Below are 21,280 nucleotides of genomic sequence, written 5' to 3'. Positions count from 1 at the left end.
GAGATAGACACAGCCAGCGAGAGAGGGAACACAAGCAGGGGGAATGGGAGAGGAAGAAGCAGGCTCATAGCGGAGGAGCCTGATGTGGGGCTCGATCCCATAACACTGGGATCACGCCCTGAGCCGAAGGCAGACGCTCAACCGCTGTGCCACCCAGGCGCCCCTCACATAATGATTTTTAAGTCAGTTGTGTATAACAATACACAGTGTCTAAAATGTTATAAATGGGGACTTGAGGGGAGGCAGAGAAGGGCAAAAAAAAAAAACAAAGTTATAAATGGTATTAGATTCTCATACCAGTTCATAGATTGTAATCCTAGTAGTATTAGTCTAGGTCCTTTTTCCTAGGAAATGGATTATAATACTAGTGCTAGCCTGAGTTTTGGGTCCTAGGAGCTGAGACCATGGTACAGGAGGAAATAAAATGCTTCCTTTTTTCTCAGGTACAGGGCCGGCTCTAAATAAAATTCTGAAATTAGCTCTTTATTGTTAATATTTTCCTGTTGTCATTTCTCCCTCCATTTTCATGTGCTGATGCTCTTCCTTGTTTTACAAGGATTCCATATCCCTTCCTTTCTTCTTCCCTCACAGATACTTCATGCTCCTAAATTATCTCCTCTTCCTCTGTTTCAAAATTCCATTGCCCATTCACCTGGTAAAGCTAATGTCACCTGCATGTTGACTTAAACAGAATTATCAGACTGACTCACTACTGAATATAAATGATGTAACCCGTCCCAATAGTTGCACTTGACAGAAAAAAAAATGTGTGTATTATCTGTTTATTCTGTTGGTGGAATTTTAGACCATAGTACAAAAGAGTGAACATGATTATATTCTTGTGTCAGCTATCTTGGGGAGCGGAAGACAGATATTAGAGCAGCTGGCTTCATCTGGAAATCTTTTTTTCTTTTTTTTAAAGATTTTATTTATTTATTCGACAGAGAGAGAGACAGCCAGCGAGAAAGGGAACACGAGCAGGGGGAATGGGAGAGGAAGAAGCAGGCTCGTAGCAGAAGAGCCTGATGTGGGGCTCGATCCCATAACGCCGGGATCACGCCCTGAGCCGAAGGCAGACGCTTAACCGCTGTGCCACCCAGGCGCCCCTTCATCTGGAAATCTTAACTCTCGCTTTTTTTGTTCTTCTAAATCTCTAACTTTATAAGCATCCTTTTATATATATCTTTTACATATATCTTATTGTAGATACCTCTGATTATTTCCCTAGAGGTACTAACAAAACATATATTCACACACATCACACATTTGTAAAAGTATAAATGGAAATTTCTTTCCTTTGCAGCACTCATTGCCTTTGTAATTCTTTTCTCCAGTAGGTTGTAAGCTTTAGTGGATACAAGCAATCTTGTTCCCGGCTGGATCCCCAGCACTGAACACACTATTTGACGCATGAGTTAATGAACTCAGGGGTTCTCTAAAAGATTAACATTTGATGCCTGTGGTTTTGATAGCAACAGCAACAGTAGGAATTCTAGTGAATTTGTATAGGAACTGGAACTGATTATATGTGTATATTATTTAGGTCAGAGACCACCTGTAATTTCTCCTTTTTTATTTGAATTTTTAGTTATTTTAATATTTAAAGGCAGTGCTAACACCTCATAAAGTAATAAAGTTAAGAAAATGAAAGAGAATCACTGAAATTTTAGTTTCTTAGTTTTTCCTGCTATAAAGCTGACAAATTTCTGTTATTCTATCATGTGGCAGCTTTGCTCTACTGTTTTTTCTCCAAGCTTAGTCTTCTAATGTAAGCATTGTGCTGTTTATGAAATTCAAAATTTTAGCATGCTTCAGCTTTTACTTTGTTTGCATGCATAGGTGGTGGTCGGTATGTTCCAGGGTCTTCATCAGGATCTTCTAACACACTGCCTGCAGCAGATCCTTTTACAGGTGGGATGCAGTTTTGATAATTAATCTTTCTTCATTTAATGTGTAGCATTTTGCATTATATGACTTTGTATTTTGGAGACATCATCTAATAATTAATAATTCCCTTGTCTATATTCCGATTTTGATGGATCTCCTCTTCTTTAACTTCTAATTTTTGCTTTTTCCTGGAGTATTATGTAGTTTTTCTCATGACTTTTAAATACATATTATTAGAACTCATCGTTTTCTCCAGTGGTCCTTCCTGCAAGGAGAGCAAGAGTCATTAAGGGCATAGTTTTTAGAGTCAGATAGATCTTGGTTCAGAATCTGGCTCTACCACTTACTTGCTGTGAGAAATTGGCAAGTTGCTTAACCTGTCTGAGCGTATTTTTTTTATCTGTGAAATTAGATAATAGGGGAACCCACCAACCAAGACACAGCATGAGTGCTATTACTGGCGAGATTCTACTGATCACAAGCAAAGAAGGAGTCATGTGAGTCCCTGATATTGGATGAAGCGGTGCAGTCAAGAAGTCTGTTCAGGCATATTTTGCCTTAGCGTGGAAAAGACACAGTCCACCCAGGATTAGTCTTCGGATCTGTGTTATTAATGGCCTTCGTGAAGCCCTGGAAGTGTTGGTGTATCTCTTCACAATGACTTTATTTACCAAGGTATGCATGCCTCAGCATCAACACTACTGGGAAAAAATTGCCAAGCTTGGACTTCAATGCAGCAGAAGTCTCTGTTTTCAGAATAGCTTTTGATGTATTTTATGATGCTGTTGTTGGATCAACAGCCAGAGTTCCTGGACAACATACCCAATTTGGGAAGAGGTTCTTGGCACTTATGGAATCCACTGGCCTTGCCAACATAGATTCCTGTCTAAACCATAAATTAGACCAACGCACAACCTTCGGTCACTGTCATGAACTTGCGTTGCGACTCGCTCTCAGTGAGCTGCGTCTCTCCTGTGAATGAATTGGTGGCGCACATGCCCATAGCTGCACCCTGTGCATTGGTAACCAGTATGCTACAGTCACCGTCTGTCAAGATCAAGCTAAATGTTGCGATGGCACAATGGCTATTAAGGAAACCTTTGATGACATAATGCAATTTAAAAAGGTAGTAAAGATCTGAAGAGTAGATAAAGTGATGACTTACTCAAACGTAGTGATGCCCTGAAACTTAGAACAATGTAGTTCTCAGATCTCATTAGCAGCTTTTTCTTGGAACACAAAGAAGCTTCAAGCAATACCAGCAAAATCAAGAGAACTCCTGGGGCCATCACTGGAGCATGTCTCACTGTTGCACAGTGCAGTAACTCAGAAGATTCAGTGATTATGGAGATACGCAAGATAGCATACTAAACATCCAAGACAATTAGGGAGTTACTAGGATAACCGAACCACACTATTATAAAAAAATAGATAACAGCACCTCCCATAATGAGATGTTATGAAAATTAAATGGTATAGTACATGTGAAGTGTTTAGCAAAATGCCTGGACTGTATTTAAGCCCTCAGTATATTTTAGTATATATTCTGCCAATTTTACCAGTAGCACTGGGGCAAAGAGTTTTTCCCATTCAGCTTACAGCTAAAGGTCAATCTTAATTCTCTTTTCTTTACCTTACTTATGTGCTTCTCATATTTCTAATGTCAGTTAGAATCTGGGATGCTTGTTTAACTCATCATAAGGTCCTTCCCACAGAGAGATTCTGATACACTAGGTTGTTGAAGAGGTAAAAATTACTCATGCCTGATCTCTCACCTATGGATTCTGATTAAATGTTCTTTGTTGTTTGGTTAGCTATTAGGTAATTTTAAAAGCTCTCTAAGTTTCTAAAGTGAAGCCAGTTTGGAGAACCATTAGGCTGTTACGGGTAGGCCCTGGGAATCTGAATATTGAACAGGTGACTCTCATCCATGTGGTTGGAGAACCACATTTAGAAAAGTGTAGGATCGTACTTTGCCTCATAATTAATGTCTTGGGCAAGTTATTCAGCCTTCTTCTAAAATATTGTTAGTAATAATGGTATCTAATTGATGCTTAAATGAGTATATAAATATAAATGCTTAGCATGTGGGGCACCTGAGTGGTGCAGTCCATTAAGCAACTGGCTCTTGGTTTCAGCTCAGGTTGAGATCTCAGGGTTATGAGATCAAACCCTGCCCCCGGCTCCACTCCTAGCACAGAGCTTGGGTTTCTCTCCCTCTCCCTTTGCCCCTTCCCCCTACATGCATGTGTGTGTACACACACACACACACACACACACACACACTCTCTCTCTCTCTCTCTCCTACAAATAATAAATCTTTTTTAAAAAGATGCTTAGCATGCTACCTAGAATATTAGTAAAAACTCAACAAAGCTCTTATTCTGTGTTCTTCATTACTTTAATCTATTTACATCTGCAGTTTTGGGGTTTTTTTCTTTTGTATCGTTTACTTTTTCTGTATGTGTTACACTGGTTACACCAACTCCTAGATAATTAAATTCAGAGGGGCTGGAAAAGTAGCTCATCTTTCTTCTTCCCACAAAGGCTGATCCAGGACTCTGAACATCTCCAAATCCTGCTGATTCTTTCTCTACACTGGTTTTTCATGTTCTTTTTTTTCCATTTTCAATGAAATATCCACAAGTAGGATTTCAAATATGAGACAGAGCTATTATCATAGTGTCCCTAAATCTCACCTACTCTCTTTTTTGCTTATGTGTCAGCTAAAATCCTATTTCAATAGAATAGTGTTCACATTTATTTTTTTGTTTTTGTTTTTAATTTTTTAAGGTTTCCTTTTTAAGTAATCTCTGTACCCAGTGTGGGACTTGAACTTACAACCCTAAGATCAAGAATCTAATGGGACTTGAACTTAAAACCTTAAGAGCAAGAATCTAATGCTCTACTGACCGTGCCAGCCAGGCACCCTGTTCACATTTCATTATGGAAACCTTTTCATTTCTTCTTTCCAGTCCACTAATGCTTTTTCAATTCATTAGCATCTGTAATTATAACATATAAGGCATCTAATGTTTATTTTGTAATTTGAGAACTACTTTTAAGACTAACGTTTGTTCGTCACCAACTATATGCCAGGTACTATTCTAAACAAATTTATAGCCCGTTTATTATGCATATAAAGATACCATTCTTAAGTGTGACTCATAATGAAAATAAGTTATTCTATGGAGAGAGGAGCATTTTGAACTTTAACGTGCAGTTACCTTTGCTTACTAGATGTGTTCTTGCATTTTAGGTGGCGGTCGTTATGTGCCAGGGTCTGCCAGTATGGGAACTACCATGGCTGGAGTTGACCCATTTACAGGTACACACTTTTCATTTCTTTTTCTTCTTCTTCTTTTTTTTAAGATTTTTAAAATTCATTGAAATTTTTATTTAATGAAAGATTGAGAAAACTGGTGTCTTTTTCTTGCTAGACAACTTTTCATATAATAGATCAAGACCAAACTTCTTGATCTGGCTTTTAGAGTATTCTCAGAATTTTGTCATACTGCACATTAGACTCATGTAGAAAGCCTTAAAAAACCCCATCTCCAGAGATGCTCACTGAGTCTATTACTCTGGTTTGGGGCCTCGGCAAGTATAGTTTTTATAATCTTCCAGTTGGATTCTAATGTGTAGCCAGAATTGAAAACTGCTATTCTGGTTTTCTTATTACCTTTATAAAAACTGAGGTTTTTTTGCATCTCTCCTTTGTTCATTCTTAATGTATTGAGAATGTTATTCAGGGACGCTTGGGTGGCTCTGTTGGTTAAGCATCTGCCTTTGGCTCAGGTCATGATCCCAGGGTCCTGGGTTTGAGTCCTACCTCGAGTTCCTTGGTTAGTGGGAAGCCTGCTTCTCCCTCTGCCTCTGCCACTCCCCCTGCTTATGGTCTCTTTCCCTCTGTCAAAATAAATAAAATCTTTAAAAAAGGAGAATATTATTTACCATGCTACATGTTGTTCTGTTTAAGAGGACCCAGAGAAAAATTTGCTTTGTGATTTAGGCCTATGCTGTCTGGCCTTATCCTGAGCAATTTTTCTTTTTTATTCTTAGTATCTTGCTTAGAGTCTGACACATCTTACTTGTTCGTCATTGTTGAATATAGGCAGACATGCTTCTCTCTGAATTGACTATTCTTGCCATATGTTTTCCCCTACTTGTTACTTTTTATAAGAGCCTAATATATCTGAATATATATGTTCTTGACTATAATAAAATATATACTTATGAACCCAGCACTCTACTTAAGAACTAACTTAGTATGTGATTTTTGTAAGCTATTTTTTCATTGCAAAAGTAACATCGACTGGTGGTATTGAAGTATAACATAATAATTAAGATTGAGGACTCTGGAGTGAGAATGTTTAGATTCAAATCTCAGTTCCACTGCTTTTTACCTGTTTTGTTTTGAGCCAGTTATTCTGTTTCTGTGCCTCTATTTTTCTCATTTGTAAAGTTGAAGTAATAACTACCTCTTGGAGTTGTTAAGAGCTTAAAATTATAAAATGTATATAAAGCACTTTATACAGACTAAATGCTTAGTAATTGTTAGCTGTACCTGTTGTATTAGAAAAGAGTCTAAAGTTAACCATGCTTCCTGCCGTTTTTCAGAAGTTACAGTTTTTAATAGTTTGGTGTATATACTGGACCTTATTATATACCTTTGTCCAACTATTGTTATCTCTTACTTAAATGAAGTAATATCCTCCAAATTGGTCTCTCCATGGTCCATACTGCAGCCAGTGATCATTTTACATTCGAACTTTATTATTCTCCTCCCCTGATTAAAACCCTTTAAGGGTTTCCCATTGAATATTTCTTCTTGGCTTGTATCACCTGCCTCTCTGCCTTTCTTCTGCCCAGCCATACTGGCCTGTGTCAGTTTCTTGAGCATCCCATGCAATTTTCTGCCTCAGGAGTATGGTAGATGCTGTTCTGTTTTAGATTACTTGAGCCCTTTGCTTTGTTATTTAGACCACAAATTACTCTTTGGCTTTTTCCTCTGTTTTCTTTTTTTATTTAATTTTGCAATATAGTATTTATTAAATGAAATTTCCTGGACATTCACATGTGCCCTTTGCTGGATCACCTACTCTATCGTAAGCTCACATTGCACCTTATGCTTTCCATCTTGTTTTACTTAATTGTTTGGGCGGTATTTCATTTGCATTCTCCTTACCACAACTAGACTCTAATGACCAGGACTTCAGGCAATGTCTGTTAGCTCCTCTTTGATGATACCAATAAATATTTTATGCTTTATAAGCAATTAAAATTAATTTTATGTATTTATCTCATAAATTAGTCTTTACCTACCTTATTCCTGTTTCTGATATATTCAGAAAATTAAAATGTTTTATACATATTTTTTGCAAAATACCATTGGAACAAATATAAATAAATAAAGATTTGGAATGCAGGTAAACTATAAATTAGGTTTAAATTATGCTTTAATTGAAGTCGCTTTAGTCACTATGTATTGTGCTAAATTTTCATCCTGTGCCAGTTGTTTGTCAGACATTGCATTTTGGTTATTATAATAGGGGCTTAGGAAGTAAAACTGTATGAAAGACTAGGACGCTTTTCCTTCAGGAACCTACATCTTAGGGGGATTTATTAAAATGGTGGAGATCATATGGTCTTAGTCTTTCTCTGACTGACTGACTTCACTCAGCATAATACGTTCTCTGGCTCCAACCATGTCGTTGCAAATGGCAAGATTTCATTCTTTTTTATGGCTGAGTAGTATTCTATGTATATATATACACCACATGTTCCTTAAGATTTCACTCATAATGTGGAATTTAAGAAACAAATGAGCAAAGGGGAAAAGAGAGAGAGAGTCAAACCAAGAAATGACTCTTAACTATGGAGAAGAAACTGATGTTTACCAGAGGGGAGGTGGGTGGTGGGATGGGTGAAATAGGTGATGAGGATTAAGAAATGCACTTGTGATGAGCACCAGGTGTTGTATGGAAGTGCTGAATCACTGTGTTGTACACCTGAAACTAATACTACACTTCATGTCAACTAACTGGAATTTGAATAAAAACTTACAGAATAAATTAAATGATGGAGAAAATGACAATGCCTACTATATCATTTGGAATAAGCAGTAAAAGACATGAGAAGAAAGAGATCAGTATGCTTTAAGATGGGAATGGAAAGTTTCATAATTGTTATGTATTCTTTGATCTTTTAAAATTTTATCATTTAGATAGAATCATAAAAGTATGAGAGATATAGAGAGTATGAAATGGAAGGCTTTTGTTTTACATTTAAGCTCCCAATCCAAAAACTAAAATTTGTTATATCAACAAATACAAACCATATATAAAATCTTAAGATTTTCTTTTTTCTGAGGTTGTTGTATTGCATGTACTGCGTAGTTACATATCTCAATAATTGTGAAAACAAAGTCATACAATTAGAAAAATCTCAGTTTTGTCTACTCCTTATGATTTTCATCATCTTCTGTTCTAGGGAATAGTGCCTACCGATCAGCTGCATCTAAGACCGTGAATATTTATTTCCCTAAAAAAGAGGCTGTCACTTTTGACCAGGCAAACCCTACACAAATATTAGGTAAGTGCATTTTAATTAAATAGTTTTCTCACATATCCATAGACTCTTTGCAGTGCACTCAAGACTGTTTCTCCTCCTCACATGAGCTAGGAACTGGGTGCTTACATGATAGAGACTTCTGTTGTGGGATTACACAACTGCGTCGACTACAAATACACAGTCTGATAATGGATCCTTAATACTTGCAAGAAGCCTTATACAAATATAAGGTAAATGCTTTATGATGATTTTAATGGAAAAAAAACTAAAAGGGAAAAATACAAATCCTGTTCCCTAAGATCTTAATGTTTTCAGGAAAAAAAAAACAAACAAGTAAAGCATTTAAACAGTAAAAATTTTCTCTTAAAAAAATTAGTGGCTGGGGCGCCTGGGTGGCACAGCGGTTAGGCGGCTGCCTTTAGCTCAGGGCATGATCCCGGCGTTATGGGATCGAGCCCCACATCAGGCTCCTCCGCTGGGAGCCTGCTTCTTCCTCTCCCACTCCCCCTGCTTGTGTTCCCTCTCTAGCTGGCTGTCTCTATCTCTGTCGAATAAATAAAATAAATCTTAAAAAAAAAAAAAATGAAACTGCTCAGTTGACTTTGAATGCTTTTTCTGTTAATTTTTACTCTCAAATCAAAATGGTAGGTGTTTTTGGACTGAGAATACTACCTCTGTTTGCCACTACTATTTCATGAGAATTGAGATAAGGTAACAACATATACACCTCAATATAAAACGTGGGTTTTTTGGTCAGAATTAACCTTTTTTTACTATCTTTATGAAAATCATTCGTAAGGGGCGCATGGGTAGCTCAGTTAGTTAAGCTTTGACTCTTGGTTTTGGCTTAGGCCATGATCTCAGGATTATGAGATCGAGCCTCACGTCGGGCTCCACACTCAGCCGGAAGTCGGCTTGAGAGTCTCTCTCAACCCCAAACCCTGGTCTCTCACCGTCTGTCTAAAATAAATAAATCTTCAAAAAAAAATTGTTTCATGAAGTGTGAATATGGTGACAAAAGGCAGTATTTCCATTAATTATGTTTTTAAAGTAATGTGATATCAAAAGTGCATATGGAAATAAGTCAATAAATATTATAAACAGACATTTAATTATTCAAATTAATTCATTAACAATCATAGAAATTGACATAAGTTGTCTAAAAGTTGTTATAAACTTTTTCTTTGAGAAAATAGAGGATTGACTTATACTTGGGTATAATGACATGATATTGCTTTGAAAACCAAAATGATTACAGGTATGATGTACTTGAAAACTTACTTGAAGCAGGAAGTTTCGTAAGATCTTAGAAAATAACAGGTAAAATAAAAATCATCATACCAACCTTTCTTTTTCTCTACTGTGCTCAACTAAAAATTCACAGGCCTTATCCTTATTTTACAGTGTTTGATAATTGCCATGAAAAGTCTTACCTTCCCCATGGTGTATGGTGGAATACTATTGTTGAAAATTTTGACATTTTTATATCTGGCTAATTATAGTTAGAGAACTTTGAAAGTTTGTGTTTGGGTTCTAGGTAAACTGAAGGAACTTAATGGAACTGCACCTGAAGAGAAAAAGTTAACTGAGGATGATTTGATACTTCTTGAAAAAATATTGTCTCTCATATGTAATAGTTCTTCAGAAAAACCCACAGCCCAGCAACTACAGATTTTGTGGAAAGCTATTAAATGGCCTGAAGGTATGGAAACAGTCTTTAAAATGTAATTGGAAAGCAGTAAGTATATCTTTTCATTCCTATCAGTATTACTGGTGTTTCTAGATTGAGTAAAAGTTACCCTGGGTAGTTGTAATTCATAGTCTTGATTTGATCATGTGCCTTATGAGAATCTGAAGGGAACGTAATGATCCCCATACATGTACCATTTCAGAGCATTTGTGGATCCCCTGCAAACCACCCAAGAACATTTTGTGACCTCTTAACCCCGGGCTACAAACATTTGCTATAATTATTTTTTTTAACTCACTTAATTCTTTTTAAATTCCAAAAGTGTCCTCTCCTTTACTAGTTTTTTATACTATTGATTAGAGAAGAAAAATCATTTGTCCTGCTTAATATCCCATATTGTGAATTTGGCAGATCACTTAATGTGTTCCACTATCTCCGTAGTTCCTGCTAGACATAATTAGATTCTGGTCCAATAAATTTTTTGTTTTGGGTGAATATCCTTTATAAATGATGCTGCATACTACCTTTATATCACATGGCACATAATTTCTGGATTCCTTACTTTTAGTGATGCTAAGATTATAGAGTGGATTCATTCAGATGATGTCTGCTCAGTCCTTTGAGTGTAAAGCTTACCAACCTGTAAGCATCCTATTAGCATTTGTCAACTGGAACTCTATTAAAGAAAAACAACAACAAACCTTCCCTCTTGGGGTGCCTGCGTGGCTTAGTCGGTTAAGCGTCTGACTCTTGATTTCAGCTCAGGTCATGATCTCAGGGTTTTGAGATCTAGCCCCAAATTGGGCTCTGCACTAGGCATAGAGCTTCCTCCCTCCAACCCAGTCACGTGCACACTCTTCTGTCTCTCTTAAAAAAAAAAAAAAAAAAAAAAGCTTTCCCTCAAGGATTTATTGAATACTCAGTATCAGGCTAGATAATAACCCATTTAAATTATCTTTAAAGTGTATATGATTTTGTAGTAATAAATCTCTATAAATAAATATAAAAACTTAACAAAAGTTTTAGAAATATATATAGTTTGTAAAGCAGGCACATGGTTTTTAACATTTTCTGAAATGGTCGTGTGTTAATGAATAAGATTCTTAAAACTGAGTGACAGTCATAGGAATTTTCTGGGTTTTTATAACATTAATGAATTTTTCTTTTTAATAGATATTGTCTTTCCTGCACTTGACATTCTTCGGTTATCAATTAAACATCCCAATGTGAACGAGAACTTCTGCAATGAAAAGGAAGGGGCCCAGTTCAGCAGTCATCTTATTAGTCTTCTGAACCCTAAAGGAAAGCCAGCAAACCAGCTGCTTGCTCTGAGGACTTTTTGCAATTGTTTTGTTGGCCAGGCAGGACAAAAGCTCATGATGTCCCAGAGGGAATCACTAATGTCTCATGCAATAGAACTGAAATCAGGGAGCAATAAGAACATTCACATTGCTCTGGCTACATTGACCCTGAACTATTCTGTTTGTTTTCATAAAGACCATAACATTGAAGGGAAAGCTCAGTGCTTGTCAGTTATTAGCACAGTCTTGGAAGTTGTACAAGACCTAGAAGCCACTTTTAGACTCCTTGTGGCTCTTGGGACACTTATCAGTGACGATTTAAATGCTGTACAGTTAGCCAAGTCTTTAGGTGTTGATTCTCAAATAAAAAAATATGCCTCAGTATCAGAACCAGCTAAAGTAAGTGAATGTTGTAGACTTATCCTAAATTTACTGTAACAATGGGGATGGGGCTGAGATTTTAAATTGATTAGTGTTTTTCCTCACATTTTACATGATTGATAACAGATGGTAAAAAAAAAAAGGCTGTGGGTTAAGTAAAATTTCACATCTTGTAAAGTTGGGGGTAAGAGGAGACAAAGAAGAAATAAAATTTTTGCACTGATGAACTGTGAGATTTTCCTGTGTGATGTGGATAAGTTTTCAGGAGTTTAGAAACAAATTAAGAATGAGCTAAAATCAACAACAACACAGTTGCTACGGTGGCATAATGTCCATAACTTTGCCACATAAGATAAGAACTTTTATTTATATAATCTGCTTTTACTATTATATACCCCAAACTTATTTGTCAGTGGTTGCCTTTTATTTAAGTTCTGTACTCATTTTCATCACTGATTCTTTCAATAGCACCAACATATTTCAAGGTCTTATTTTAGGATAAGTACTTCAGAATTTTCAAAAATTGTTTTGCTATAAATTATTCCATATATATATATTCCATATATGAAGATATAATTTCTTCATTTAAGTTACTTGTAAATAGAAATTATATTTGTTTGATGGCTCATTTTTAGATGAAGGAAAAACGACCTACCAAGCTGCATTAGGTTGGGTATCAATTCAACAGATGAAACCCCAAATTAACTCCAGGCTTATGATCCAGTTTCTTTTGCCCCTCCCTATTTGAGGTAACTTCATTATTCAACTCTAGTTTTGATATTAGTTTATTTTTGGTCATTTCCATTGTCTCAAAGGGAATTTGGAATGTGTTGAATTTTATCAAGTAACTGTGCAAGCAATAACAATGTAATTGGCAAGTCCAGAGCCTATCATGTAAAACTAATATTTTTGAGCTCCTAACATGGTCCAGGCAGTGGGCTAACCACTTTGATATTTAATTTCCAAAACCCCTTACATGAAGAGTGATGGTGTCTATTTTCAGAAGTAAATATAATGGGAGGAATCATGACAGGAGAAAAAAAAAAAAGTGCATACCATACTATACTTCCTAGAGAGAGGCATCACAAATTTGTCTGAACATCCTAGCAACTACACAAAGGAGGAACCAGAACTCTAATTACATAATTTAATGTGTCTACAAGAACTTGAGTTTCTTAAGAGAAGCATAACTATTCCTATTTTTAAAAGTGGGAAAGATCTTTTCACAAGAGGACTTTGCCTAAAATAGCAGCATTCTCAACATTTATGGTATACAGAACCATTAATTTACTGGCTTTATGACAAATTGCAAAGAAGAACAGTTCTTCACCAATAAGGGAGGAAAGATTTTCGATCATCTGGGTTGATTCAAGGAAAAACTTTGAATATCAAAAAAGAATGGATAAAATATAAATAGAGGGAATGTGTATTTTGCTGAGTATTAAATTGCAACTTTCTGATGTGTACTCAGACTTTAAAAACTCTGTTGGCTGCCTCCGTTAGGAACCTTTGTTTTACTTTTTGTTGAATTGAGATTTAGATGGTTAAGTCAAAGTTAAATGGCAAAGTTAAGAGATTAACCCAGGTCAGCCTGGTTCCATTACAATATACTTCTTTCTTGTTAACATGTCCAGTCTAGCATGCAGTTTTAAGTACAAACAATTTAGCTACATATTTTGAAATACTAGGTAGAATCTTTGAATGATGGGAGGACATTAAGAATGTGAGTTCACTCTTCAAAATGTAAAGGGTGGCAAATTGTAAATGCTGTTTGCTTCTTATAGTGTACAAGTCTTTATAACAACTTTTATAGTATCAGTATTTCATGTTTATTGAAGAAAAATTATACAATTTAGCTAAAAAAAGATAATCCCACTTGAAAAATAAGTGTTATATTATGGTTTTGTGATATTTTAAAGTCTTTTTCAGTTAAACTTTTTTCCATGGTTCCCTTAATATTTTTTTGTGAATATAAAAACATATTCATCAAATAAAACACACACATCAAATAAAAATCGCCTGTAATCCCACTACCCCGAGAGAACCATTCTTAATGTCTGTGGCATATTAGTAGGTATATAAATGTGCTGTTTTTTTCTTAAAAGACTGTGATACACATTGTTTGATAACCTGATTTTTAAACTTGACATGATATAGTATGCATACCTCCACCTTAATAAATATAGTACATTATATGGATATATCCATTTCCTATTATCCGATATTCTTTTCAATTTTCAGCTATCAAGCAGTGCTCAGACAAATATCCTAAGTGTCATATTAGTTCTTAGGCTACATTTTATACATGGAATTGGTGGGCCAAATTAATGTACATTCTTTCGACTTGATACATGCTGTCAAGTCAAGTCACCGTGGTAAAAGTCTTGGGGTTAATGTCCATATTGCATTTGAAACACAGTTGCCTGCAAAAGGCGTGTTATCATTGTCTTGATTTCAGAACTATTATCCTCCATCTGGCATCACATTTTTAAAATGGGCATGATTCTGTTGTGATCCCCCCACTTCCCTGCTCTGATCCTGCTCCCTCCAGCCCCTGGGAGTTGCAGTTTATGATTAAATAGCAATTCAATGATATTTTTATCTACCTCACGTTCCTCTTAAATGATGGAAGAAGCATAGCTAAAAACAGATTCTTCACAAATTCTGGGGATGAGTCTGGGACATGGCTTCCTTAGCAGTTATCACTGTGTATCTATGGTTATTTCGTTAAGAAATGATAAAATGTCTAGAGGATCATTTGTGATGCATTATACTTCCTAAAGGTCTTGAGATATAAATTACTTGAGATTAGGAAATGTTATTCAATTTTTAAAAAGTAATTTAAAAATAATTTATAATTAATTTCTAGTATATTTTTCCATAGAAAACTTATACACAGGGTGTTAGTTTATTTGGGTTGCTACAACAAAAATACCATGGATTGGGTGTAAAAACAGACATTAATTTCCCACCATTCTGGAGGCCAGGAAATCCAAGATGAAGGTGCCAGCATATTTGATGTTTGATGAGGGTTCTTACATGGCAGAAGGAGGAAGGTCTTTGAGGTCTCCCCATTCCTGAGGATTCCACCCTTATGACGGAATTATCTCGGGGATTACGTTTCAACATGTTGAATTTTGGGGGTGACACACAGTACACAGTGTATTGTGATTATAAATACAGTTTTGAAGATTTTTTCACTTAATATCATTATTCCATGTGGTTTTCTTTAGTTTTTTAATGAAAGTGTTCATACATACAGAAAAATTCAAAGAGTACAGTGAACACTCATGGGCTTGCCAACTAAGTTCTACAGTTGTGAACATTTTGCCATATTAGCTTTACCTCTACTCTTGAAATTACAGATATCACACTTATCAACTAAATACTTTAATATGTATCTTCTAAGAATAACGACATTTTAAAGAATATTCTTATAACTGTCATTGTATTTAAGAGAATCAGTAATTTCATGATATCTAATATCTAGTCCATCTCAAATTTCCTTATTGTCTCATAATACCTTTTATCACTTTTTTTAAAGGATCTAATATAAATAATCAAGGTTTATTTATTGTATTTATTTGGTTATATGTCTCTTTGGTCTCAGTCTAGAGCAGTTTCTCCATTTTTATTTTCAGTATCATTGACTTTGAAGTGTCTAGGCATTCCAGAATGCAAGGTCCCCCAATTTTATATTTGTAAAGCATTTCTGTAACTCTTCTGCATTATCTATTGCTGCTTAATAATTACCCCACAAATAAAGTGGCTTAGAACAACACACATTTACTACCTGAAATTTTCATGAGGTGAGGAGCTCTGGCCCAGCTTAGCTGGATCCTCTGTTTCTTTGTTTCATATGAGGCTGCTATCAAGGGAACAGCCAAGGCTGAGGGCTCACGAGGGCTTGACTGGGGAAGGATGCATTTTCGAGCTCACTAGTGTTCAGTTCTCTTCCAGTTGTTGGATTGAGGACTTAAAATCCTAGTTGGCTGTTGGCGAGAGGCTGCCTCAGTTTTTTGTTTGTTTAGTTTTGTTTTAAGAATATTTTCCAGGGGCACTTGGGTGGCTCAGTTTGCCTTCTGGTCAGGTCATGATCCCAGGATCCTGGGATCGGGCCATGCATTGGGCTCCCTGCTCAGTGGGGAGCCTGCTTCTCCCTCTGCCTCTGCCCCTCCCCCTACTCGTGCTTCCTCTCTCTCTGAAATACGTAAAATGTTTTAATTTTTTCAAATTTTATTTATTATTATTTTTATTATTTATTTTTTAGAGTGGGGAAAGGGGCAGAGGAAGAGGGAGAGAGAAAACCTTAAGCATAGAGCCCTATGTGAGGCTTGATCTCAAGACGCTGGGATCATGACCTGAGCCCCAAGCAAGAGTCAGGTGCTTAACCAACTGAGTCACCCAGGCTCCTCTGCCCTCAGGTTTTGTTTTATGGGCTTCTCCATCATGGCAAATGGTTTCATCAAAGCCAGCAAGGGAGAGCATCAGCTAACGGAACCAAAGTCAGAATTTTTATAATCTAACCACAAACATGCCACCCCCTCAACATCAAGGTATTCCATTGATTGGAAGCAAGTTACTCAAAGAGAGTGCATTACACAGGCTGTGAATATCAAGAAAAGATCACTGGGAGCCCTCTTAGAATCTGCCTGCCAGGAGCGCCTGGGTGGCTCAGTTGTTAAGCGTTTGCCTTTGGCTCAGGGTGTGATTCCAGGGTCCTGGGATCCAGCCCCGCATTGAGCCCCACATCGAGCCCCGCATTGGGCTCCCTGCTCTGCTGGGAGCCTGCTTCTTCCTCTCCCACTCCCCCTGCTTGTGTTCCCTCTTTCGCTGGCTGTCTCTCTCTTTGTCAAATAAATAAATAAAATCTTTAAAAAAAAAAAAAGAAAAAAAAAGAATCTGCCTGCCATACCTATTTCCTATAAACTGAACACTAAATCCAAAGACTTGGTTAGATTAAGATTAAAATATTGTAGCAAGAATACTTCATAGGTGTGTGTACTTTTTTTTTTTTTACACTTGACTGCATCATAACCGTGCTTCCTTAAAGTTTATATTCCCCTTACCATAACTAAAGGAGGTTAGGAGGAAAAAAACAGGTGAAATCAGCCTATTGACCATCTTTACAAATATGGGTGAATTTTTTTTTAAGTTTTTTTTCATTCTCCTATATTTTATTCTAAGTGATTATCAGGTTTTACTTGTTTGATGTTTGCAATCAGGGTACTTGTTTTCTGGAGGTACTAAGGCAGGATCTTGACTTTGAGGGCAAGAAGTAAACCACTTTGGTGCCTCTCATGGAGGAAAAGTCTTTAGAATACAGTGAGTAATGAAAGCTTTAAAGAGGAGAATGCCAACTAATGCCCTTCTGTAAAGTAGGTAGGCTGATACTGGTCCTAGGCCTAATATGAGGTCTGGGACTTAAAACTTGATCTTGGGGCTCCTGGACACATTGTAATAAATCAGAAAAGTAAAACATCCAAATGGCAATGATACTTTCATCAGATGTAAAGGCATACGGTGTAGCAATACTTACATAATGGTTTGTAACTGAATTTAAAGCAAACCAGTTAAGCAACATTGAAAAAAAAAATCCGGACAAATTTAAGTAAATTAGCATGCATTAAACAATTACTTTATACTAGTTTCAGGTTCATCCTCATTATCCCTATGGAGTAAGTACTGTTAATTGTTTTAGTTTTACAAATGAAGAAACTGAAACAGGTCAAGTATCAAGTCACTAGTAACAAAACAATGGAGACTAGTATTTAAGAAATAATGTTGGCAAAGCTGGATATCAAGATGAAGAAAAACACCAATTTGTGGTAGTCACTTCACTTTATCATAACAGCAACTATGGTGGCTGGTAGTGACATGTACGCTTGGTATATAGAGCAGAAGATCGCCTGAAACAAGCTCTCAGACATGTCTCTTTCATTCTTGTGTCTTCAAAGGAACTAATAAATTCAAGAAATGTTTGCTTATTTCTATGTCATTTAAAATTTTCAATAGCAAAATCCACCAGTGAAAGAGTACTAGCTTTGAGGTTAAAAAGGCATACATTTCAATGACATTTCCTCCACTTGCTACTGAATTAAGTCAAGATGCTTGATCTCAGCCCCAGTTTAATCAAAGTTACCTTAGGATTTTATAAAGTAGAAGAATAAAATATGTGAAATGTCTACCACATAATGAGTACTTACCAAGCATTGCTTTCACAGATAACACAAGGCTACCATTTTCTTTAACAATAAAAGTGACTGCTGGATACAAAGAATATTAAAAAGAGAAGAAAAGTATTTTATTTTATTGCTACTGGGAAAAAAATGCCCATGGGTGGGGGTATCCGGATGATATTTTGTAAAAATGGTTGTTTGGAACTCTCAAAACAAATATCCTTACACTTCATTTAAACTTTTTTTTATCAGTTAACTATAGCCGCCATAATACTGTTCAACAACTAACAACAAAAACAATGGCATTAATTTACCTAAGAAGTTACAAGCTTAGGGGTGGCTGATCCTGACTGGGCTCATTCATGTCTGCAGGCTGGAGGAGGACTCTTACTCTAGAGTAGGCTTGACTGGATAGTTTAGTGGGCAGCTGAGCTCTATTTGGCCCTCATCTCTCTCCTGGTTACCAGTGTGCTAACCTGAGTATATAATTTTCATGGTAATGTTGGAAGCACAAGAGTGAACCTTACAACTGCAAGTTTTTTTGTTTGCTGTTTTTGTTGTGTTTTGTTTATTTTTTAAGTAGGCTCCAAGCCCAATGTGGGGCTTGGACTCATGACCCTGAGATCAAGAGCTGCATGCTCTACCGACTGAGCCAGCCAGGTGCCCTGGTTTTTTTTGTTTTTGTTTTTGTTTTTTTTTCCCTTAACACTGTGCTAGCTACACATCTGCTAACATCCCATTGGCCAAATTAAGTCATATGGTCAACTTCAAAAGCAGGGAATTATGTGTCTTGCCTTAAGCGGAAGGACACTGCCAAATTACATGCCAAAGAGTATGAATACAGGGAGAGGTGAAGAAATGGGGCCCTTAATGCAATTTACCAGAGTGGTGATTTGGAAAGAAGTTCTGTATGAATCCTGAACTTCTCAGTTCAGAATTTAACATTGCATCTCTAGCACGTGCCAGGCACTGTACTAGGTGGTGGCACTACAAGGATATATAACACACAGCCTCTGTTCATGAGAACTAACCATATATTGGAGAAGATACTGAACAAATACCTGCAGTCAGGAGCTCTAGATCCTCTTTAGGGAAGACAATGTCTTACAAAGGAAGAAGCGTTTCATTTTAACAAGATTAAGAAAGGAAATGGTTTGGAGAGGTTTTAAATAAGAAATGATACTTAAAAAGAATTTTAGATTTAACAAGATGAGTGGAGGTGGGGTTGCTGAATAGGCCTGGAGGGCATATTTCTAGGAAAGAAATGGGGCTACAGAGGAAAATGCTGTTCAGATCATGCAAGGTCTTACATGTTGTATGTTGTATTCATCAGGAATCTAGGTTGCAAGTGAAACCAATTCAGAACAGCTTAATGAAAAATGAGAGAACTGTTGGCTCACTGATATGAAAATGACAGTATTAGGACTTTCTGTTTGTTGTTTCAGTGTTTTTTATTAACCTTCACAAGACAGAGAACGTGACAACTAGAGGTAATTTCCTTATGGTGCATTTAAGTGGAAGACTGAATTTCTCACCTAGTGTCTCTTTATAAATTCCAAAGAAGTATTGATTGGCCCTAGCATTAGTGCATACATATCCCAGGCCGATCATTGTGATCAATGCTCAGTGAGTTGCTGAAGAGCAGTTATAAAAAGGGCATATAAATTTCAATCTCTGTCTACCCTCCAGTACAGAAAAGCAGTCCTGCATTAGTTTGCTGAGCTTTAAGTCTACAACAATGTTCAATGTTCAAAGCTGGGTCTCTTCAGCTCTATAATATTATATTGAACATATGAAATGGTCACTATTCAAAGTGTTTTGATATCCAAAAAAGGCAATTTCATGTGGTTCAACCTAAATAGACAATGGCATCTCTCTGGCTTTAAGCCAACCAACTTCGTGATGTGTCTACGACATGTTCACACCACAAGTCAAAGTCCTTTCCCAGTTCTCTGCACGGCTGAGCTCCATGTAGAATTATCTAGTTTCTGTTAGAAAGCTGTTTGTAACTATTGCTCCAAAGCCTGTGTGAATGTGTCACAGTGGCAGCTGAGTCCCTGTAGCTGTCTCTCTGCCATGTGATGAAGGAGCACTGAACTATTCCCAGCAGAGCTCCTCCTGACTTCCTTAAATAAAGGAATTTCTGGCCATTAATTTCACTAGGTACTTTTACTCTCATAAAAGTAGTTCATATAATCCTGGATAAATCTGGTTCTCCATCTGAAACTATGTTTCATTCACTCATTTATGCAACAAATTTTTATTAAGAACCAACTATGTGAGAAATGTTTTATTAAGGGCACTTGAGTAGTGGGAATAGAGAAGTGAATAACACAAAGTCATTGCTTTCATGGACCTTACATTCAAGTGAAAAGAGACAGACAAACAAATGCATGTGTAGTGGTATTCAGAGCACTGAAGAAAAATAAAGCAGAGTAAGAAGAATGCAGAATGCCAGAGTGAGAGTGGAAGCACTTTCTATTATGTGGTTTTTTTGGTTTGCTCCTCCCTACTAGAAATATAAGCTAGTGAAGGTATGGATTTTGTCTATTTTGTACTCATACCACCAGTGGTCAAACAATGCCTTTGTATTCCGAACAAGAATATGGAAGAGTGGACAAAGACTGGGATTCATCTGCCAAATGGATAAATGCTTCAGTTATCTAGTTGGCAGTGCCCTGGCTTCTTGCTCCAGCCAAAGAAATATGAGAACTATTTGTCAGGTTGCTGTAGAATGAAGTAGAAACTGAGAGGCTTCTCAAATGGGGTGCCTGGGTGGCTTAGTCGGTTAAGTGTCTGCCTTCGGCTCAGGTCATGATCCCAGGCTCCTGGGATCAAGCCCCACATGGGGCTCCCTGCTCAGTGGGGAGCCTGCTTCTCCCTCTACCTCTGCCTGCCACACCCCCTGCTTGTACTCTGTGTGTGTTAAATAAATAAAATCCTTTTTTTTTTTTAAAAGGAAGCTTCTCAACTGATTTTATAAGGGAAAAATTTACAGCCAGTAATTAATATGCAACTAGTTTTAGGCTAATACATACCATTTTACATTTATATCAGTCATCTCAAGTTGCTGCAACAAAATACCACAGACTGGGTGGATTAAACTACAGAAATGTATTTTCTCACAGTTCTAGAGGCTAGGAGTACAAGATCAAGGTGCTGTCAGGATTGATCTCTGATGAGACCTCTCTTCCGGTTTGTAGACAGCTGGTTCCCTTCTCATACTAACCTTTTCTCTGTGTGCTCACAGGGGAGTGGGGTGGGGGTGG

The 21,280-nt window shown here is 36.8% G+C and overlaps 1 protein-coding gene across 2 annotated transcripts in view; it reads left to right on the top strand.

Moving 5' to 3' along the window:
- PLAA (phospholipase A2 activating protein) overlaps positions 1-14,031 on the top strand; it is a 40,705-nt gene extending 26,674 nt beyond the window's left edge. Inside the window, exons 10-14 of one of the 2 annotated variants that reach the window (XM_002929090.4) lie at positions 1,840-1,911; positions 5,147-5,215; positions 8,380-8,481; positions 9,998-10,162; positions 11,324-14,031. In XM_002929090.4, coding sequence (XP_002929136.1) covers positions 1,840-1,911; positions 5,147-5,215; positions 8,380-8,481; positions 9,998-10,162; positions 11,324-11,889 — 974 coding nt within the window. In that variant the 3' untranslated portion in view covers positions 11,890-14,031. The remainder of the gene's footprint in view (positions 1-1,839; positions 1,912-5,146; positions 5,216-8,379; positions 8,482-9,997; positions 10,163-11,323) is intronic. The other variant, XM_011237091.3, reaches the window with a different exon arrangement.
- The last annotated feature ends 7,249 nt before the right edge of the window (positions 14,032-21,280 follow it).

The sequence above is a fragment of the Ailuropoda melanoleuca genome, chromosome 7 (assembly GCF_002007445.2).
Source record: "Ailuropoda melanoleuca isolate Jingjing chromosome 7, ASM200744v2, whole genome shotgun sequence".
NCBI classification, from domain to species: Eukaryota; Metazoa; Chordata; class Mammalia; order Carnivora; family Ursidae; genus Ailuropoda; species Ailuropoda melanoleuca.
This window is presented reverse-complemented; position numbering and strand designations above follow the sequence as displayed.